At 36.8% G+C, this 17,607-nt stretch overlaps 1 protein-coding gene across 2 annotated transcripts; it reads right to left on the reverse strand.

Annotated features, from left to right (window-relative positions):
• Window positions 1-9,329: 9,329 nt before the first annotated feature.
• On the reverse strand, window positions 9,330-13,356 carry LOC112287745 (aldehyde oxidase GLOX). Of its 2 annotated transcripts, XM_024531092.3 has the most exons (6): window positions 13,277-13,356; window positions 12,781-13,080; window positions 12,055-12,216; window positions 11,631-11,834; window positions 10,500-11,321; window positions 9,330-10,190 (listed from the first exon to the last, which is right to left on the reverse strand). In XM_024531092.3, the coding sequence occupies exons 2-6, from the start codon at window positions 13,030-13,032 to the stop codon at window positions 10,017-10,019; spliced, it is 1,614 nt and encodes a 537-aa protein (XP_024386860.1). In that variant the 5' UTR covers window positions 13,033-13,080; window positions 13,277-13,356; the 3' UTR covers window positions 9,330-10,016. The 2 variants fall into 2 exon arrangements, with proteins under 2 accessions (XP_024386860.1, XP_024386859.1); XM_024531091.3 differs by having other exon boundaries at window positions 12,781-13,356.
• Between the last annotated feature and the right edge of the window lie 4,251 nt (window positions 13,357-17,607).

The raw sequence follows: 17,607 nt of genomic DNA on the forward strand, positions 1-17,607 counted from the left end.
AAACACCTTTCTATGCTAATTATGGTTATCATCCATGACTTGATATTTTTGACTTTTTAAAAGTTGATAATCATGTAGCAGAAGATTTAGCAAATCATTTGTCAAAGTTATATGCAACAATGAAGATACAATTAAAAGCAGCTCAAGGACGACAAAAGACCAATGCAGATGCCTATCGTAAGGAGCAATGATAATTCAACATAGGTGACAAGGTATGGTTACTTTGTCGCAATATCAAGACTATTCATCTTTGTGATAAGTTGGACTATCATAGCCCGGGACCTTTTTCTATTTGTAAACAAATTAATCATGTTGCTTATCGATTACATCTATCGGAGTCTATAAAGATCCACCCTGTATTTCACATATCCCTTCTTGAATCATATAAGATAGTGAATATTTTAAGAAGAAGACAAATACCATCTCCTCCTATAGAAGTAGATAATAATCAAGAGTTTCAAGTGGAAGAAGTCTTAGAGTCAAGGCGGCACCAAAATAGGTTAGAATATCTTGTTCATTGGTACAGATATGATATTATGTGAATGCACATAAGAGCCATCAAAGAATCTTAGAAATGCAATACAGAAAGTTGAAGCTTTTCATCAATGAAATCCATCAAAACCAAAATAATGAATAGCAAATCTTTGCTATAAAAGAAATAAGATGAAAGAAAGATTATTATCTACTTCTATAGGAGGAGATGGCATTCTACCTTTCATCTTTTTTTGTAGCTTGTGTGTATTTGTGATGCTAAGGAGATGGAAAACCAATAACTAGCAGATTCAACTCAGGAGCTTTCATTTGCAGACTTATTAGATGAGACATTGCAATTGTCACAACCTTCAAGATGACGGAATCGAGATGAGGATCCTTAAGAGCAACATATCCTTCTTCGAATAAATGGCGAGATACAACTTGTTTGATATCACAACCTTGGTAGAGACTTCCACTATTTGGTAATTTTATTAGAGGTAGGAACAATTCTTGATAGTGTTCCAAATATTTTATTTGAAAGAAGTTATGAAGGCTTCAACAATAATCAAATAAGAAGTTGGTCTTCTCGCCTTGGTAGGAAATACTATCAATGGCTGAGAAGGCCTATTATCTATCTTTAAAGAGAGCAAAGATCTGAGTATGTAGCAAATAGAATTCACTACATCTTGGACTTCCTCAACATATGAAGACCGTTCCTTGTAGAACTCATCTCTAAAAAGTAAGGTAATGTCACGGATATATACATTTATTTCAATAATTACTTATATGATTAGGTAGAAGTAGATAATTATAAATTAATTTCATAAAGTCTATTAGTGAAGCTTTCTAGAAGCTTTATAGACATGGTTTTGACTTTAGATGTATTTATAGGTCAAAAACTTGGCCAACAAGTTAACCACATATTGGTAGCTTGTGGAACAAGTTAACTCCACATAATAGCTTGTAGAACAAGCTAACCATGTGGCACATATATAGATAACTTATCTTGTAAGTTAAGATATGTGGCTAGCAAAGTCATCATGTTTTGGAGGTCCTATAAGACATTGCCATATACCTTCTAATTAAGAGTATATATGGAGGCAAGAATGAAGCCTTCTTCACTCTTGTCAGTGCTATTCTAGTCCTTAGTCTTATTTCAAGACTTTCTAGTCTTCTTGTTATTAACAATAGCCATTCTAGTTAATATTATATTATCTTTTGAGTGACTTTCTAGTTCTCTTTAGTGACACAAGAATATATCGAGGATTCTCTTTCTTTGAGATTCATCTCCCTAACATATATTGATTGTCTTGTATGGCTCAAATAAAGACACATGGAATACAAGATGGATTTTTATAGACTGTGATATGTGTAATCGATAAGCAATTAAATTAATCTATTCATAAATAGAGAATGGTCCAAGTCTATGATAATCTAGCTTGTCACAAAGACAAATAGTTTTAATATTATAACGAAGTAACCATATCTTATCCCTCACATAGAATTAAGGTTGCTTCTTGTGATAGACATGTGCATTGACTTTTTGTCATTCTTGAGCTTCTTTTAATTGTACCTTTATTGTTGCATGTAGCTCTGACAATCGATTTGCCATATCTTTCGTCATAGGATTATCAACTTTTTAAAAGTCAAAAGTGTCAAATCATGAATGATAACCATAATTGGTAAAAAAAGATGTTTATTCAGTAGAAGAGTATACCAAATTATTGTAAGCAAACTTTGCCAATGGCAAAAGATTTGTCCAATCATTTTATTGATAGTTGATGGTACACCTCAAATACTACTCTAAAACTTGATTTATCTACTTTGGTTGTCCATTAGTTTGAGGATGGAAAGCCAAAGCTAGTTTTATATCCATCTTCAATATCTTAAAAAGAATTTTCTAAAATCTCAATAAAAACTATGTTCCTTTGTTTGATATAATATCTCTTGATAATCTATGATAGTAATAGATGTTGTCAAGGAAGAGTTTAGTTGTTCCTTCACCTATGATAGATTTTGTATATGGTATAAAATGTACCACCTTAGTGAAACAATGTACAATGATGAATATAAAATCATATGAACTTGAAGTTGGAAGATCCATGCTAAAATCCATACAAACACAAGACCGTGGTTATTCTGATATAGGTAATGGTTGAAAGAGTCCATAAGATTAATGACGAGGAGTTTTTGATCTTAAACAAATATCACATGTCTGCATAAATTCTATAACAGCCTTTCATATTTGAGACTACCAAAAATCTCTGGATATAAGCTCTAAAGTCTTATTATATTCAAAATATCCTATTGCAAGGAAATTGTGACGAGCTTCAAGAGCACATAATCATGCTTCTTCTTTTGGAACATATAAGTATCCTTCAAAATAGAGCAAGTTCTCCTTAAACTCAAACTTGGAAGTATCTTGAGACTTAGAAGAATTGTTTTTAGTATTATGAACAAGAAGGTATGAGGACATACATGCTTAGATTTGCTTGAGTAAAGTCAAATCAACCGTCAATGTTGATTTCATTTCTTAGACATGAAATTATTTTGACTTCAATAAAATTATATTTTATTAGTCAAAAGCTACTTTTTTTCTTTTGGTATAAGATAAGAATATCTATAAAGGGCATGAGACAAACATTGTTGTTTTTCTAACTGATAAGTGATATTAAACTCAAATCTTGACAAAGACATGCTCCAACGAGCTTGGCAACAATTCAAAACATAAATTGATATGAAATACTCGAGGTTCTTGTGATCCTTATATATAGTGATTAGACTTGAAGTGCCTTCTAAGTAATGACGCCATTCTTGAAAAGAATCCACAATTGCAAGAAGTTTCTTATTGTAGATCTCATAATTGATCTTAGCTATTGAAAATTTTCTTGAATGAAAAGCTATTGGATAAAGTTTGTCATTTGTCCCTATTTGTAATAAGACTGCACCCAAAGCAAAGTCAGATGCATATGTTTCCATAAAAAAATGCTTTGAAAAAGTCAATATGATGCAAGATTGATACAAAAGTAAAAGCTTTTTTCAAAGCTTCAAATGATGCTTCTACTTCTTTACTCCCCTCAAGCTTATCTTTACAAGTTAAGCGTGTAAGTGACGTGACAATTTGAGAAAAGTTCTTGATGAAGATCTAATAGTAATTAGCAAATCTCAAAAAGTATTGTACATCTCTTACTATTTTTGGAATCTTCCAATCCATGATTGTATGAACTTTTTTAAGTTCCATCATTAGACCATTGTTTGAAATGATGTTTCCTAAGAAGTCAACTTGAGTAATGTAAAATATACACTTTTTCATCTTGGTGTACAATCTTGAATTTCTAAGTTTTTGTAATACACAACTAACATAAACATCATGTTCTTCTATATTCTTAGAATAGATTAAAATGTCATCTAAGTAACAAATAACAAAATCATCTAGAAACTCACAAAAAATATCATTCATAAGATGTTGAAAAATAGCTGGTATATTCACGAGTCCAAAAGGCATGACATTATATTCAAAGTATCCATACTTTGTTCAAAATGCAATCTTCTAGTCATCTCCTTTTTTAATACAGACTAGATTGTACGCTCCTCGTAGATCTATTTTCATATAGATCTTAGCTTGATTAATTGATCAAAAAGTCCAAATATCAAAGATAAAAGATATCTATTTTTTATGGTAATCTTGTTGAGTCTTCGATAATCTACACACATTTGTAATGATCTATCTTTTTTCTTCACAAATAAGATAGGAGCTCTTGCAAGAGATTTTAAATGGTGTATGAAATTCTTGGCCAAGTTCTCATCAATGTATTTCTTGAGTTCAGCCAACTCATTTTGTGATAAACTATAGATTGGACCAAATGGCAGCTGTGTTCTTTCTTTAAGATCGATTGAGCAATCATATGGACGATGTTCTAAAAAAATATCTGCATTCTTCTTCTCAAAAATATCTTTAAAATCTTGATATTGAATTGGAATTTCACTTGAAATCTTTCTATCATTTAAAATAGGTGTGGCATAAACAATAAAAGACGATCCTTCTTTTGCAACATGAAATAAAGCTTTTGCACCTATAAGTATAGATTTGGCTATACTAGACTCATGGCTTTCTATTGGATTAAAAAAACTCTTAATGATGTTTGAAGAAAAGTCAAGTCTACAAGAAATCCAATCTATCATAGAATTATACTTTTTTAGCCACAATAAATCTAAAATGACTAGATTAGAGAGAGATCTAATTATATTAAAAATTACAAACCTATTATGACCATTTATTACTACATCTATAGAAAGTGTTTCATGACTAATATTTCTAAAAGATAACATACGAATATCTATGACTTCTATATGTATAGTGTTGTATAGCATGATTTGCTATCTAGGAATATACTAGATATCTAGCTATAGAGATTTTAGCTTAAACTTTTATATGAATCTTCTCATAGCTTCCAAAACTCCTTTATTTTGCATAAAACTCAAAATATAACAAAATCCCTTCAAAACATATTTTTCTTACAAAGGATTTTCTCGTCCTATACTTAAGAAATTCATAACTCTTGATCTAGGTATTTAATTTGTTTCAAATTTATAGAGTAGGTAGAATTTATCCTTAAATTTTATCACAAAAAAAACCAATTGCAAATTCACGCTCAATCTTTTGGCATCTAAGAAATCCTAGCACATGCTCTAAACCCTAATTTACAAGTACCTAAGCATTATTTTCTTAATATCTCATGAACTCAATACTCAAATGTCATCAAAATTATGTACAAAGTTTACTAACATGAAATTACACATTCTCTGATATTTTGAGCCAAAATTTTGTCAAATTGCTAAAGATATAGCTCAAGACACAACTACTAGTAAATCGGATCACTTACTACCCTTAGTTTGCATGCACTGACTTCAAAATCCAATAACTCCTTCACTTCAACTTGGAATCTAGTAAATAGTTGCAAAAAGTATAGCCACAAAAGTGATCTCTCTAGTTGCAGTCGCTGATCCTCAATTGCCATTTGTACGTGTACGTTATGTCAAAAAGAGTGACAGTAGCTCCCAAATCAATACCTTAACTTTGAGAGCCTATATTTCCTTCATATAAACTCCAAATCATATAAGATTTGTACCAAAATCATTGCAAAAAATATAAAATTACTGACCTTAGCCTTCAAAGCTCGAATGGCCTCAAAAAACTAATCCTAATCTCTAATATGGCCTCGAGCAGCCTCCTCAAAGCCTATTGGTCATGATTTTTGATCAATAGAAATGGAGATTTTCATCATCCATCTCCATTCATCTATATGGATGTCCTAAACTCTCTTTGCTATTAAAACCCTTTTTCAACCCTTTTAGTTATAAAATTTACATAATTTATGTTCTAAACACCAAATAAGAGAACCAAAATAATTTTTGAAAGGTCACCAATGTCTAACAAAGGTGACTCTAAATATTTAGAAGTTACTATCAATCAAAACCAATCTTAAAAGCCACTATCAAAAGAAATTAAAGTTATACAAATTCTATAGTAATCTTTTTAAACAACCTCTTTTCAAGGTAATAATCAAATTATATTCTACAACCAATTAAAATCTACTAATATGGCTCTCACTATGTTACTTACTAAATTATATATTAAGTACATAGTTACATTATTTTCATATAGTAGCCAAACCACAACACGACAACGGGTTTGGTTTTTTGTACTAATTATATATTATGATTTTTAATAAATTCTTCATCTAAAAAATAAACAGAGGCTTTTTATTTATTAGATTTTAAATGCTCATCTATTGTAAAACAAGGAGAGGCTATTGAGGAGAGAATAGGACCTTCATTAGGAATTATACAAGATTCTATCCACACATTCCCTATTACAGCTGGACAAATTTGTTTTTTGACATGTTTTCATCTTTGACAGCAATATTCCTCATTTTATAGTTGCGTCATTTCTTTGGACAATATTGAGCAATGTGCTTAGCTTCTCCACAATATAAACATAGTCCTTCTTCACAACAACAAGTCTTTTCTTATTCAGTAAGAAGTTTAAAATATACTGCATCAATTTGCATGTCTTCTACTTCCAAATGCTTAGATTGAGAGGTCATTGGTGTCGTCATTGAATTGTAATAATATTGAGGTTTTTTTGTATGATTCTCAAATCAAAATTCAAAAAAATAATTGTTACATTTTACAACAAAGTCAATTGCTTGACTCAATGTTTGAGGATCAGGTAAATTGAGCATCAATTTCTTTACTTCATATTGTAATCCATAGAAAAATTGGTTGATGAATGTTGCATCATCCCACTTGATATATATCGCTAATTATCAAAATTGTAAAGTATATAATATCACTCATCGACTGCCTTGTTACAAGATATAAATCTTATTGGTTGCAACATAGATTGCATCATATTCTCCATACATAGATCAAAACTCCATTAAAATTTCTTCCAAATTATCCAATATTGGATCACATTGTTCAAGAAATGATAAAAACCATGATAAAGCAGAACCTGAAAATAGTGTTCCAATAAACCTCACTTGTGATCCTTGAGTTGGATAACTTTGAGGTTGTAGTTCAATTATCAGTTGTACGTGATTGATGAATCCTCGAAACTTAGATCTTGTGCCATCAAACTTCTCATGCAATCTAATTTTTAATTCCTTGAAACTTGAATGATGTTTTGTTGTAGGAGTAGTAGTATGGCTTAGTATAGATGTTGAAGCAACTCCAATCATCTCTATATTTCCATTGCTTGATAATCTTGTTGCTTCTTATAGACATAGACTAAGTTGATGCATTGCAAGTATTAACTCTCTCATTTGCTCTTGCATTTGAGTCATTATACTCTTCATTTCAGCAAGCTCTACCATGCTAGCATAATAAAAAGAAAGGTGTCTATTCTCACAAAATAAAATATTCAAGAATCAAGAAAAAATTTCTAGAAACAATATCAGTTTAGAAGAGGGTAATCTGCAACTTCTAATATCCTTATGTCTTATCAAGAAAAAGGGGTAATCCACTCTTAATCAAGAAAAGACAAAGCTCTGATATTATATGTCTACTCTTGTCAATCTGTCAAAGATACATACTAGAAGAAGATGCATAAAGTTATGGAATCTATATAAAAAAAAAAAGTGATAAAATAGAAGAAAGTATGTATATTCAAAGAAGAACTGGAATGACTATTGCCATAGACTAGAAAACATAAGACTCTTGAAACTAGACTAAAAAGCAAGAAAAGAATTGATAAGAGTGAAGAAGGCCTCACTCTTGCCTCTATATATACTACTTAACTTAGAAATATTTGGCAACATGCTATAAGACCTCTAATACACGTCCAGCTTATAGGATACATGTCCAATTTGCAAGGCAAGTTTCCTAGGTGTGCACTATATGTCCAACTTGTACTATAAGTAGTCAACATGTCGACACGCAGCCTCCACGTTGGCCAAGTTTTCAACCTATTAATCACCTATAGACATGTATGAAGCTTCTAGAAAGCATCTATAAAGCTTCTAGAAAGCTTTCCACAAGATATTATCATATTTATCTACTTTGACTTACTTCTACCTATTCTTATTATCTAGATAATTATCAGGATAAATATGTATGTCTGTAACAATAATCTACAACCTTTAAAACATTACAAAAAAAAATAAAATAATCTACTTACTTTAAAAATAAAACAAGAATAATTAATCAATACTCTTGTCAAATTATCAAGGACATGAATCATAAACAAATAAACCTCAATACACTCTTATGTCACTCAAAAAGAATAAATATTGACTCTAAATTAATATAATATAAAAACTAAAATATCTATTGCAAAAGTCAAGAAGACTAGAGTGTTGTTTAATACTATTATGAATAATATAGTTTCTTAGAATTTCTTTTGTTTTCAACTTGAGAGGTGGTTTGTAAAAAACTTTTAAAAACCTTGTTAAAAATTGCTTAAAATAACTATTAAAAATTTAATTTTTTTACTTCTTCTAATTATTTGAATGAAGATGTATTTATATTTATGTTGACATATTTAGACTTATAATGAAAGAATGACTTAGTCCATTTCATTGCCTCTTTTCACTTTACATTATATTTACTTTATATTATATTCAAAGGTCTATGCTTTCAAAAAAAAAAAAAAAAAAAAAACTATTTTTCACAAAACATAGAAATTTGGTATGACTTTTGAACCATGACCTTTCAAAATGAGTTTCTAGGTATAAAGGCCCTCTTAATTCAATAAATAAGTAAACATTCTAAAAATGTGCTGAAATCTAACAATCATAAAAACATGAATACTTATCACTTGAAACATACATTGAATGAGGGAACAAAATTTGAACTCAAAATTCCCTTCAAAAACAATGTTGTCACATCTACATTGCTGTATTAGATTGATTAGGGCGTGCATTCGGAGTTGCAAAATAGGTTGCTCTCACTTGGATTGTGCTATACTGCAAGGAATTGACCATATACTGAAACAGTATTTGCATGCCAAGCAGATTCCTCGCTCGTCCCAAATTCAGTTCAAAAAACATGATCACTTGCCCCTGCTTCGACATGTTCGAACTCTTTCAGGTGGTTTCCTCCATTGCTGCGCACACCGTGACAACCATGAATGGAGACAGCCCCTACCGACAAAGAGACGCAAAACTAAGCAAGCAGTGCACGACAAACGGCAGTCTTGAAGAACGAGGAAAACTTATTGCAAATATTGTAAGAATGCATTGAATGCAGCACAACGCCACCCATAATCCATGTATTCAGTTCAGCAACCTCGTATCATTTCCTATACATTCAAAGACCGGTCCATGGGGTACTGTTTACAAGTGCGCAACACATTTACCGAAGGGCCCTTCTTGGTTGTACGATTTTGCTGTATAAATCACGGCGAAGTAGTCATTATCCCACCATTGCCATCTAAAAGTAGGATTGTATACAACTCTGCCCACTGGATCGTCCATAAAAAGTGGAGCTAATTCAACTCCAATGAATAAAGGATGGCTCCAACTGTCAGAGGCGGTGCACCCAGAACATTCTAACGTACCAACACTCGGTTCTACTAAAATCAGAATCAATTCAATCAATTTATACCTCAAATGATGGGCCACCCAATAGCCCATCTCACACATTTGCTGCCCATCGACACCGAATGATATTAACGTCCGGAAATTGCTCCGGAGATCTGTCCTACTCGCTCACAGCGAACTCCACGCCACTCCGCATCTCAGCCTGATTCAAGAATCCAATGCCAATTATTCACACCGGCCACTCCCTAAACACTGAGTGCCCCAACTTCCTACATTCACATCTATAGCGTCGCCACTTCCTCAGATCCAACTCCTTCGTGCTGCTTCCTCGGATCGCAGAAATGCACCTATCCCTCACTCACGGCGCCGGGTGCACTCGGCCTCACACGCACATCAGCTTCGCCCCAACGGCGCGCACACCTTCCGCACTCTCTTCCCAACTTTGCAACAGCTGATGCTGTTGCGCTGTCCAAGACTGCGAATCGTTCTCGCCTACTCTTAGCCCACCTTCACCCAGCTGGCATAGCTGGGCACGCCATTTGCAACCGCGAACAACATGTAGTACCCTGCGGGCGCAATGGTGGAGCTCGGCGGTGCCGTTGCATCCACCGTGTACTTGCCCGCACCTGCAGCCACTGGAGCCGTCACTCCCAACCACAGCAATCTCTGGCCCTGCACCGTCACGCACAACCTTGTCAGATTCAGCTAACCGCTCGAAACCTCACAATCCGGACCCCCACCATCCCGACTCACCCCTTTCTTCACTCCCACTCTTAAGCAACTCCATGCGCAATGCCTCAACCCGCTCGCCACCAATTCCATCAAACTTGCATTCATGAACCCGCCCACACAAGCGCGCACCCACACACCCACGCTAACAGTCACAAAATGAGCAAAAGGCACGCCTCAGACTCGATGACCACCTGTCCAGGCCCGCCATGTGGTCACATTGGGGGTTCACAATCGTGGAGCACCACTTACCATGGCGTACGAGTGCGTCACGAAAGGTGCACTGGCCAGCGTGAGGTCGATGTTGCCGCCGTTCAAGTCCCCGCCATAGGTCACGGTGGCCGTGAACGCATCGCCGTACCCGAGCGCTCCGCCCACGGCCAGCTCAGGCCTGTCGCCGCCCAAATAAGGAGGTGAGAACGCCTCGATCCTGAGCTCCGTGGGGAACTCGCCGTTGAAAGTGTAGAACTGATGGGTGTTGCTGCCAGCCACCAGAATGCGCCCGTCCGCCAGCAGATTGGCGGTGGAGTGGTACATGCGGGGGATGCCCGACCCAGCCAGCGTCTGGAAGCGTCGCCCCGCGGCTGCTCCCGGGCTGTACAGCACCGGCGTATACACGGGGTCGCTGGCAAAGCCCCATCCCTGCGATCCCTTGCTGGCGCCGTTGATGATGATCACGCCACCCGTGGGGACCAGGATCATGTCACCCATGGTGCGCCGCTGGGGCATGGTTTCCGTCGCCCATCTTGGTGTCCCGGCCAGAGGGTTTATGCGTCCGCACGTGTTGAGGGCGTCATACTGTGCAGTTGGGTTGTTGTACGCTCCCTCCGCGGCTCCTCCGCACACCAGCACCTCCACGCCTTCGTAGTTGTCGGCGGCCGTGAGTGGCAGCATGACAGAGCTCCCGGCCGAAGGATAGTTGCGAGGCCCGCCGGCCAAGGTGGGGAGGTTTTTCACAACGGTGTTGGTTTGCCAGTTGAATAGGATGCTATCCTTGTTGGCGAAGATGAAGAGGTCGTTGTTGGGGAGTAGGTGCACGAACGGGTACAGATTATCGTACTGGGCGCTGTTAGTCTGCACACATGCGAAACACGAGAGGCAAGCATGCTCAGGATGTGTGCACTGGTTCTTCCCTTCGATGTAAAGAACTCCCGAAGACCTTGTAGCCCGAAGTGGACGACGTGGCTGTCAGTCGGTGGTTGTGGAGCAACCGGATTTGAATCCGGCACCGCGCACTGTCCATGGACCGAGCTGGAACCAGTGCGACTCCACATGGCAGGCGACTGATTGAACCGCGAAGGAATCCCTACAATACAGCATGAGACCAGAAGGAATCCTAAAATTGAAAACTGCAGTAGAAGGTGGGAAGGGCGTGGCTTATACATCTATGAGAAGCTGCAGCTCGGTTTGGCCCCGGCCGTTTGCGGGCACGTACTCCACGGTGAACGCGTTTCTGCCGCCGATTACTGCTTGGGTTCCGTCGGGGAGTTGCTGATTGGAGGCATACCACCTTCCGAGCTGCAAGTCGGTGGTGGTCTCTACCCAATCACATCCTCCATTGTCACCGCAGGGTGCAAAGGTACGAATCTGTTGCAATCAAGGGAGTCGGAGCCCGGTCATTCCATGCGACTAAGCAACTTAATTGGACGCAATGAACGTGTCAAGGACAAGGAGTGCTGCAAGTAGGAGCGACACATAAGAACCACTTGGCTGCAGAAGCAATAGTGAGAGGGGTGAGCAGACGAGGTGCTTCAGGCCATGATGAAGCAGGACCTCATGTGAAGAAAGGGTGGTGCATGCTCAGTACCTTGGAAATGCCATCAGAGTCTCCACCGGTTTGAATCATATTGCCATCACCGTCAAAAGCCCCGGAGGAGCACCAAGTGTCGGTGAAGATGAAGAGAGGGCGAATGGCGTTGGAGCCGGGGGAGTAGATGGCGGAGTGAGCGGTGCAGTCATGGGTATTGGCCTGTCACAGTAGAGTCACATCAGATGTTAATCGCTAAGTTTGTAAGGTTATTGATGGCTATGCAACAGGATCTATCTGTATTGTGCTTCATTAGTTTTAGACATCTACAATAGTAGCTGCTCAGTTGCCACAAGGTCTGTAAACACATGAACTCTCTGAAGCGACTGCGATTCCGTTGGAGCTAGCTATGAATAACCGTCTCTTAATTACTGTTTGCTGAAACTTTCGGTTCAATCCTGTACACTATCCCTAACCTAAGAGATGAATGTGCGGAGTGGTGTCACACTTCACTCATTCAATTGATCGGACCACAAAAGAATAGATGTGTGACCTCACCGATCTACTCCTGATTAGAGGTGAAGCTTATAGATCTACGCGATTCAAACCGCTCTTTTCACTCCGAGGACTGGGGATGGCTTTGTTCACCGACTTTACACTTGGCGATATTTCGACCACTCCCTTGCGAGGTGAGACTGTTGTATATCTTCTTTACTAGCAACTGTTATCCCTATCATGACGTGTTCATGAACATTGTGTGATATATGAAAATCAAAATGTACTCACCCGATCTGCTGGATTATCGCGGCACACTCCAGCAGGCAAGGGCAGCTGGCTATCGCCGATGTTGGTCCGGTCAAGAAGAATGACGTTTCCGTAGTGAGTCACCGCAGCGTGCATGGTCGAAATTCCGGCGTTGTCGACCACTGTCTCCCATGAGCCTTGAGCATCCACTTCAGCCACTAGCACTCCACTCCACAACAGCACAGCTGCGAAGACGTACAGAACAGCGCTACCCTTCTTTCGCGTATGATCCATGGCGAAACAAGATCAACTCTCAATAGTATCCAAAAACAGCCTTGAGTCCTATAATTGGAAAGCACACAAATGAGTGAGTTCGACAACGAATTCTCCACGGGTATCGAGCTCAGCGGTACGGGTGGAGCTCATACACAGCTTAACCAATTTACAATAGTGGATAGTTGGACAGCTGTGATATCAATTCTCCTGTCTGGAATTGGGGTTCCCAACTAGAAGGCATGCACAGCGAGTCGAAGTGCACCTAACTCCCCGGGGACTGCTTCAGTATACAAGACCGTTTGGGGTAAGACGGGTTGCAACTTAGACGGAGCTGCCGAAGGGATGGTCTGGCTTGCAAACTACTGGGTGCAATGGAGCATATATACTCTCGCATCTGGAGTAGTTGGAAGATGAGTGCTTATGATACAACAGAAGCGTTGTTCGTCAAAGCACCCGGTCTTTCGCAGGGCAAAGACCAGTTGAAATTGCATTGATTTGTTTCTACGCCTCGAGGGAGGCTGCGGTGGGCCCACGCGGCCCTGGCCCTCGGGATCCCCCAGTCGATCAACTGTCTCTTTGTTAGGAAAACCGGTTGGCCACGCCTAGATTTGACTGTTGTGCGGGAGCCGGACGAAAAAGGCAAACAACTTCATCTTCCTTTCAGAGAATCTGTGATCATGTGTGATCGCACTAGTACCGATTTAGTAACCCAACGCAGCTGCATAATGCAAACAAGAAACCGTACTAAAATATGAATCGTGAAATGCATGTGTCAGTCAAAACATGCTGCCCTTGAGATTGGAGTATTAAAATGAACAATAAGACCCCCTCAAAAATTCCTCTAGCAAACACTCGCTTTGAAGACTACACGACCATGTTTGAATTCAATAACACATTCAGAACCCAGATGAATAATATCACATCTACTATTGATCTACCAAACAGCTCCCAAAATCATAAATAAGATTACTAGATAACAACTTGAGCCTCTGTGGCAAACATCCTCAACAATTCTGGCATTGTTTTCATTTGTGGGACCATTCCTAGTACTTGCCAGCCAAGTTCTGAATTTGCTTAGTTCCTTGACCCTGCAAGTTGTTCTTCCTAAATGGTGCACATGTATGGATTCAGTTTTCAATACAACTCTGAAGTGTCCTGATCAGTGGCCATTTTTCTCTACAGTTAAAGTGGTTTTTTCAACTCATTGAGGAGGTTAGTTTCTTCTTCCTTCATGAGGGTTCTGCAAAGTCAATTAAGTTGAAATGGGGCCCCCTAGTTTTACTTGCAAACACACACACAGAGAAATTGAAAGAGAGAAAATGAGTGAAGATGAGAGATGGCACGAGATAATTTTCTCTTCAAGCATTGTTTTTGTCACTGAGTCCTGAAGAAATAGGCAACATCATGGAATCACTTTGCCAATCATGCATGAATTGGTCTCAAAGCTGTGACAAGTGATGTCAGCTGGTCCATGTGAAAAAGCAAAGGGTGTTCCTACTCACAACCACTAGCCATGGAAAAGCAACACAATGCAATATATATATATATATATATATACACACACACACACAGTCATTTTGAAAGTTCTCTTAGAATGGTGACCCAAAGGCTTGCCTGCAAGGCTTGTTTTCTTCAACAAAATTTATTTTATAATCACCATCATCATCATCATCATCATGACAATATTTTATTTCAACAATATCTTAAAAATGATAAGATAACAATATTTTGTATTACAGCCACTCATGTCCAAAACAGTCCCCATGAACTTACAGACAATTCTGAATTATTGAGGATAGTGAAAAACTTTACAGAAGAGGAATCTATCCTCTAAATGCTCTAGAAACTTTCTTTGTTGGGTACCTCCCACAAGTATTGTGATGCTTGGAAAAGGCTTAACTGGATGTGAAATGTTGTATAAAATGGAACCCAAACAGGCTTATTGATTGCCTTACATCTTCTTCTAGGTTTCAATAGGTAATTTTGTTTTCATGTTAACACACATTCCAGAGATATAAAACAATTGACTCCATCCTCACAAAGCTGTGAAGACCTCAATTTTTACATTTGCAGTTGAGCAACATCAAAATATGGAGTCCATTTGAACCAAAGTCCCTTGTTTCACTCTATTTCAAAAAGGCCAATGCTTCTTCTTCTTCTTCTTCCTTCATTTTTTGTTTGTTTGTTTGTTTGTTTGTTTGTTTGTTGTTGTTGTGTTTTTTTTTTTTTTTTTTTTTTTTTTTTCCCTCTCTTTCATTGCTTCAATTGAGCATGAAACAAGCAAGATTTACTTGCTTTTGAAGTTTTTCTATGCCTTAGAATCTACATGGATAATATACTCACAAGTAGGCCATTCCTTGCCTTTTTGCCTTGTAACGCAACAATAGTCTTGGTCACAGTTACTCACATGAAGAACTTCTACACTGAAACTGAAGTACTGTTGCAGGACAATCATACAGCTAAGTGAGTGAATAAATTAATAAATAAATAAATAAATAAATCCCATATGTACATACTGATGCAGCTAAGTCACTATGTGACAAGGCACCAACAAGGCAGGTGGAGAGGCATGGTGACACTCCCCAGAAAAAGTCCCTTGGTCAACACTGTTTTGAAGTTTCATGGAGAAAAATGGCTTTTTGTTTGCACATGTGTTGCCCACCTCATGCAAATTATTTGTTCATCCTTTTTCCAAATGCTTCAAAAGCATTTTGCTGACCAGTTTATATGGGTGCCTGCAAATGCAAGCAAAAAACTATAATATTATTATTCCAATCATTGTTGGAATTAATATTGGTGTCTTATTGCTGATTCCAGGTTTCAGGGTTGGACCCTGTAAAATAGTCAACAGATATGGTGGGAGACTTTCTTCACACACCCTTGTGGTCAACTTTGCTGGGCCATATTATTTGCCTTTTTTTATTTTTTATTTTTCATGTTTCGTTTTTCTTTTTGCCCTCTTATCATAGTGCCAGCAAATCACGTCCAACTCACTCAAAAACTAGAGGGGGGCATTACAGAATAGAAATAATGAGGCACATTATTATATTATACAGCATTGTTTGTAAGGAAACATTCTTTATCTCTACAGAAGAGATAACATGCAGCAGTAAAGTTACCTATTTTCCCTTCTTCTGCCTTATTTTTGTAAAATGTTAAGAATAGTAGCTTAAGAGGTTTCTGAGGACCAATGGAAGTCAACTAATGTGTTTTTCTGCAAGATGGGGGGACTTATCTCTTGAAAGAAGTCAACACCACCTAAATCATGAAAACGGGGTTGGTTTGCTAGATTTTGATTCATTCATGTGAACATGATGATTTCTTATCAATTACAGTCAACCATGTGAATTGAAATGCAATTGGTATAAAGGAGAGGCATCTAATTCCAATTATTGTGTTTTGTTCTTTTCTACTCCTACAAATGCATACAAAAGAAAGTTTTGGTCATAAGGATTGTTGAGAAACACAAATTTGTACCTTATCTGGAATGTTGTATAAGGGTTTTCCTGTGGAGGAAAATAATTTAGTAGCAGATCAAATAGAAGGTGAAATCTACATGTGTCTAAATAATAATTGTAACTTGTAAATATTTTTTATTTACTTACATGGATATTAAATTTAATGTTGGAAATGTACTATATATATATATATATATATATATATATAAGAAAAAAAAAAAAAAAAAAAAAAAAAAAACTTTGATGCTACTAATATGAAGGAAATGGCTTAAAAAATTGCTTTGAATCAATCACAAACACTGGGAAATGTTTACTGGAAGCTTTTAAACTGGGAAATATTTACATGAAGCTTTAAAGCTAAAACCTAGAGTTAAAATTATCTGCACACCTTATTTTCAACAAGGAGTTTGGTAATCTTATAATTTTACAAATTTACTCTAAATTTTAAGATCTAAAAAAAGAAACATGCATGTGTGTGTAGATTTTAAGATATCTTTATCCTTGTGGAATATTTTATAACAATTCAAAATCCATTTTAAACCTACAGTAGATTTTATCCTATCCATTTTTAGGCATGGTCTTATATCCTTTATGTTAAATAATACTAAATTAAAACTAATTCAAACAAAAAGTTCAATCATGAAAATTTTGTATTATTCATCAAAACTTTTAAAAGATCAAAATATTAATGAATGTTGTTTATATATAGTAATTTTCTAGTATTATAAAATACTTTAAGTATAAATAATAGGATTTCACTCACTTTTACACAAAATATGATTTTGAATTTGAAATCATGTGCCAATGCAATGAATCTTAGAAATCAATGATTCTTCTGTAAAGTTTTTAATTTTTAACCAAATAAAAGTCATCCTATTCAAAAATATACTAAAGAAGTAAAAAAATACCAAAATATGCCATGATTTAGAATTTGAAAATAATTATTGACTTGTATAGTCTATGATGATAACAATATTAAAGGGCTTTAAAACATATTATATACAAAATAAACTGTATTACAATCAATATGAAAATTCGTTTAAATATGTATACAGAAGTGTCATTCTATTTTGATATTTAGAAATTTCCCTTTCTTGAAACTTACTATTGTAACTGGTATGGCTTTGGGCTTGTG

The sequence above is a fragment of the Physcomitrium patens genome, chromosome 10 (genome assembly GCF_059467195.1).
Source record: "Physcomitrium patens ecotype Gransden chromosome 10, ASM5946719v1, whole genome shotgun sequence".
Classification (NCBI taxonomy): Eukaryota; Viridiplantae; Streptophyta; class Bryopsida; order Funariales; family Funariaceae; genus Physcomitrium; species Physcomitrium patens.

What these genes read in the sequence shown, in the direction of transcription:
- LOC112287745 (XM_024531092.3), bottom strand. Translation starts at nt 13,032, where the DNA reads ATGGATCATACGCGAAAGAAGGGTAGCGCTGTTCTGTACGTCTTCGCA. An exon ending in GCGATAATCCAGCAGATCGG is followed by an intron (nt 12,217 to 12,780) that starts GTGAGTACATTT and finishes CTACTGTGACAG; the next exon opens with GCCAATACCCATGACTGCAC. An exon ending in ACTCTGATGGCATTTCCAAG is followed by an intron (nt 11,835 to 12,054) that starts GTACTGAGCATG and finishes TGATTGCAACAG; the next exon opens with ATTCGTACCTTTGCACCCTG.